Source organism: Juglans regia, chromosome 1, assembly GCF_001411555.2.
Source record: "Juglans regia cultivar Chandler chromosome 1, Walnut 2.0, whole genome shotgun sequence".
Lineage (NCBI taxonomy): Eukaryota > Viridiplantae > Streptophyta > Magnoliopsida > Fagales > Juglandaceae > Juglans > Juglans regia.
In genome coordinates, this window is record NC_049901.1 from 34,803,126 (window position 1) to 34,807,799 (window position 4,674).

General features: G+C 36.5%; 1 protein-coding gene across 1 annotated transcript; it reads left to right on the plus strand.

The window, feature by feature from the left end:
* Positions 1-816: 816 nt before the first annotated feature.
* Positions 817-2,397, plus strand: LOC109000242 (transcription factor MYB13-like). The gene is made up of 3 exons (XM_035689230.1): positions 817-1,028; positions 1,170-1,299; positions 1,404-2,397. The coding sequence occupies exons 1-3, from the start codon at positions 896-898 to the stop codon at positions 2,155-2,157; spliced, it is 1,017 nt and encodes a 338-aa protein (XP_035545123.1). The 5' UTR covers positions 817-895; the 3' UTR covers positions 2,158-2,397.
* Positions 2,398-4,674: the final 2,277 nt, after the last annotated feature.

A 4,674-nucleotide genomic window follows, 5' to 3' on the forward strand; every position in this document is an offset into this window, starting at 1 on the left:
TACAATATGTCTTGTCCATTTTTTATTTATTTATTATTAGTTTCTAAATTTAAGTGACGACTACATATCATCAAGCGTGACGATGATATATGTCCCAATGACAGAAACTAAAAGCTAGCTAGCAGATGGTCCAAAGGGTTCAGAATGGGCCAAAGAGCTGCAGCATGCATTATTATATTGATAGTTTGATTTCAATGACACTGGTAGCTAGCTTTAAAGAAGTGGATGCTGATTACCTGATCTCTCATCACACGCTGATCTTCCGACACGTTTCTTATTTATTTGAAGGAAAGATATGCCGGATCTGGGGGACAGGGTCCTTGCCTTCCGTGTGTTCTACAACAAACTTTCAATCATCTGCAGTGAGAATGTTAGTTGGAGATAAGACCCAATAATTAAAAGGATGGCTGGTGAGTAGTACTATCAGCATCAGCATGCAATTTCTTTATTTATTTACTTATTTAATCTGCACCCAAAAAAGTCTGTCCCTCAGTGAGCATGTTTCCAAAAGCTAGCACTCCAATCATTGTTCATTTTTTTTTTGTTGGTCCTGTTTTGGAATGGGATCATGTGGCGCTTAATTAAATGTTTCGACGTTTGAATATGAAGTAGGACCATGTGACCACGAGACACGTAAATTATAAGTGAGAAATATTATGTAACGCAAGTTGGTTTTGAATAAGACAAAGGGACCACATGACCACGATCGAGACACATGCAGTATTTTTTTTTTTATATAATATTTTAATCACAAAAGCATAAAAGCTAGTTAATTATACGGCGAAAAACCTGCTATATAAGCAAGCACCATTGCTCACTCCCTCTAGACCATAACTACTACTACTCAAGTACAAGGCGGAAACATCATATAATCGATTGAGACGTACAGTGCCAAATGGGGAGGAGCCCTTGTTGTGCTAAGGAGGGCTTAAACAAAGGTGCTTGGACATCTCAAGAAGATGATATTCTCATCGAGTACCTTAGAATCAATGGTGAAGGCAAATGGAGAAACCTTCCCCAAAATGCAGGTACTGATCGATCATGATCTATATATATTTAAACCAAGAGAGATTCAATTCCCAACTTTAATTATTCATGTTTGTTTAATATTTTATTACTTTTAAGTAATTAGAAAGGAACGTTACAATATGCATGGACGTTTGGAGCAGGTCTGAAAAGATGTGGGAAGAGCTGCAGGCTTCGATGGTTGAACTACCTGAGACCAGATATCAAGAGAGGTAACATAGGACCGGATGAAGAGGACCTCATCATTAGGCTCCACAAACTTCTGGGAAACAGGTTTTGAATCTCTTCTACATAGTAAAAACTCTAATGTATTTAACGATGGATGTATAAGTTAATCAGGCAGCTAAATGATCTATATGTTTCTGCGGTGTTTATAGATGGTCTCTAATTGCTGGGAGGCTTCCGGGCCGAACAGACAATGAAATAAAAAACTACTGGAACACCAACCTGGGAAAAAAAGTTCAAAACCACCAAATCAGTACTACCGTTTCGATTCCTCCTAAGCTTTCAGGGCATTCAGATGAAAACAATTTTCCGCCACCTGCAGTTTCAACGACTCCTATGCTTTCAGGTTATACCGATGAAAACAATTTTAATCCAGTACCAACGATCAACCTGATGCCCTCCATTGACACAAGCACCTTACCATCATCACCAATATCGAAAACCTGCACGAACTCCAATGTGATCCGGACCAAAGCTTTCAGGTGCAGCTCTAAGCTTCTTCTGACCCCACAGCCAAACAAGTCATGTAAAGAAAATTTGGAGACCAACGTGATCGGGGTAGGATTAATGCCGATGGATGGTCAACATCATTCGGTAAACAAGCCCACGGAATTATCTGGTGCATTCGATGAGTTATTATCACTTGTTACTACTACTCCTACTCCTACAGGATCATCAGGAGATCATAATAATAATCAGTCGTCGGATTTGCTGATGAATTTCAACGTGGGGCATATTTGCTTATCGGATCTTCTCAACTCAGACTTCTCAGGTGTTTGTGATTTCAATTATAGTGACGATAACATGAGTAATGATTTATCTCCAGTTTCTGCAGACCAACCACCTCTAACGCAGTACTCTTTCTCATCACTTCTTAATTCTGGTGCGGAATGGTTTGAAGAATAATATGACTTGCTAGTACTCAAAGTATGCATGTCTAGGCAGAGCTAGAATGAATAATTCAGTCCAAATGTACTTGAAACGAATAAATAGTACTACTGGCTGTCATGTAAGATTTTGTGTGACATTGTTTTGGTTCCCAGCCGGCTCTGTGTTATTACATAACAACAATGTAAGATTTCCAATCGATTTTTGTACGGTGATCGTGTTATATATTTTCGGCAGCTTGTTATTCACATGCTTTTATTTTACTTGCCATTTTTGACATGCAAATGACTTGACTTTTTTTTATTTTTTTTATCTAAAATGAACTGCTCGCATATATATAACTTATGATGATTTCTAGTGATTTTCATAAGAATAATGTTCGATAATTACGTTTTATATATATGACAACAGTAACAACAGTATATTTTATATGATCTCAACGTATATATAACAACAGTATATTATATATGATCTCATTTTCAAACCCTCGTATATATATATACACATCTATTGAGTGAAAAAAAAAAGATAAAATATAAAAGACTCACATTAGTAGATATATATGTCACTACAACATAATGTGTCTATTGTGACAGAGGAAACTGTCACAAAAAAATGGCAAGCCGTCACTAAAAATATTTGGTGGACCGTCACCTAAAGTGCGTCACAGAAAACATTTGGTGACGGTTTACTGTTCAACCGTCACAAAAAATATTTTTAGTGATGGTTGGAAGTGTTCCGTTCGGTACAACGTTCAAACGTTCTTTTTTTGTGACGGTTGAGAACTGTCACAGAAAGTCACGTTTGGACGTAAAATTAAATGTTCGGACGTTAACCCGACCGATTGGCATTCGAATGAGAGAATTTGACGTTCGTTGATTATCGTCCGAACGTTAACTACAATAAACGTTCGAATATTTGTTCGAACGTAAACATAAATGTTCAAACGTAATGCGTTTAAAGATCGGACGTTATTTCGAATGTAAACGAAGGAGCGTTCGAATGCAAGTTCTTTGTTCGAACGTTAATCGCTTTATCGTTCGAACGGTTTGTTCGTTTTAGTGTGAGGACGTTCAAACGTAGAGTTTGACATTCGAACGATCCAATTTATGCATTTACGTTCGAACGTTTGTTCGAATGTGAACCAACGTTCGAACGATTTTTATTTACATTCGAACGTACAGATCAGAAATACTAATTTCATAAAATTTAAAAACATAATATCAATTGTATCATATTACATACCATCAATTAACAAGTAACAATGTCTTATAAAAACACAAAATTAGATATTAAAACTAGCCAGAAATACTGATAAAATTTATTTCTTCTTTTTCCCTCGCCCACCGCGATTCTGTTGCAACGACATAACATGCTCCATTTGCACCATCATCTCCCGTTGCACTTGCTCTTGCACTTCACTGCGTATTCTTTCCTCCTGGTCTCTCTGTTGGTCTTGCAAACGCGTTTCTAAATGAGACTGTCGTTTTAAGAGAGACTCTAACTCTTGCTGTCTCAATCTCATATACTCATTCTCACGCCGTTCAGCTTTTAAATCTGCCGTAAGATTATTAATTTGTAAAGCCAATGCTGTTGAGGAGGATGAACATCTATGCTTGATAGATCGTCACAAACCTCTTGTCATACTAGACTGCGGCCCGAGCACTTGCGTGAATATGTCTATGTCACTAGGAGAGGATTCCTTAGAAGCCGATTGCATCTCAATCATTTTTCCCTGCAATTTAAAAGGTAATGATCGTAAATAATTAGTAACGTATTAAAAAAATAGAAATAAGAAATAAACTATTCAAATGTTATATAAATAATTTATTTAACAAAATTAACATTGCTTACATAATTATCTGCAGCGACAGGATCCATCAACTCACTATGCCCATTAGTGTGAGCAGCAACATAGACATGAATGAGGGAAAAGTTTTCAGGATCATCACGTTTCTAACAGAGCGACATTAGCAATTTTAAAAAGATAATTTTAGTACTTAAATAAAAGAATATCAGGAAAATAAATGAATTCTATAATTTTTTAATTACCATTTTTTCAGCAAGACGGTGGAATGACCATGAACCGGCATGATGGTGGACAGTCAGAACGGATCTATTCTGTGCATTTGTAGAACTCAAGTGCTACAAAATATATTAAGAATGTTAAGTGTAATATGTATCCATATAATATATAGAACGAATATGAATGTAAATAATTAAAATATATAAATGTAAAATATCTGATAATCTGGAGATGCGAAAAGATCACAACACTTTCTCCAATCATCTAACTTCATCTGCTGAAAAGGAGACTGCGCAGCCTCTTCCAACGTCTCAAACTTCTTGAAGTGGTCATGACATCGTCCTTTGTGACGACGGAATAGTGTAGCCATCAACTCATTCACGGTTCTCAAATCCTCGCTACGGCCAAAGTCGAGGTCGAATTCATCCTAACAAGGGAATCAGGTCAAAAATATAATATATTAATCTAGGTAAAAAAAATGTACTGAAAAGTAAACTTACCAGCACACG

Coding starts and splice junctions, on each gene's coding strand:
- LOC109000242 (XM_035689230.1), top strand. CDS start 896: ATGGGGAGGAGCCCTTGTTGTGCTAAGGAGGGCTTAAACAAAGGTGCT. Junction 1,029..1,169: donor AAACCTTCCCCAAAATGCAG/GTACTGATCGAT, acceptor CGTTTGGAGCAG/GTCTGAAAAGATGTGGGAAG. Junction 1,300..1,403: donor CACAAACTTCTGGGAAACAG/GTTTTGAATCTC, acceptor CGGTGTTTATAG/ATGGTCTCTAATTGCTGGGA.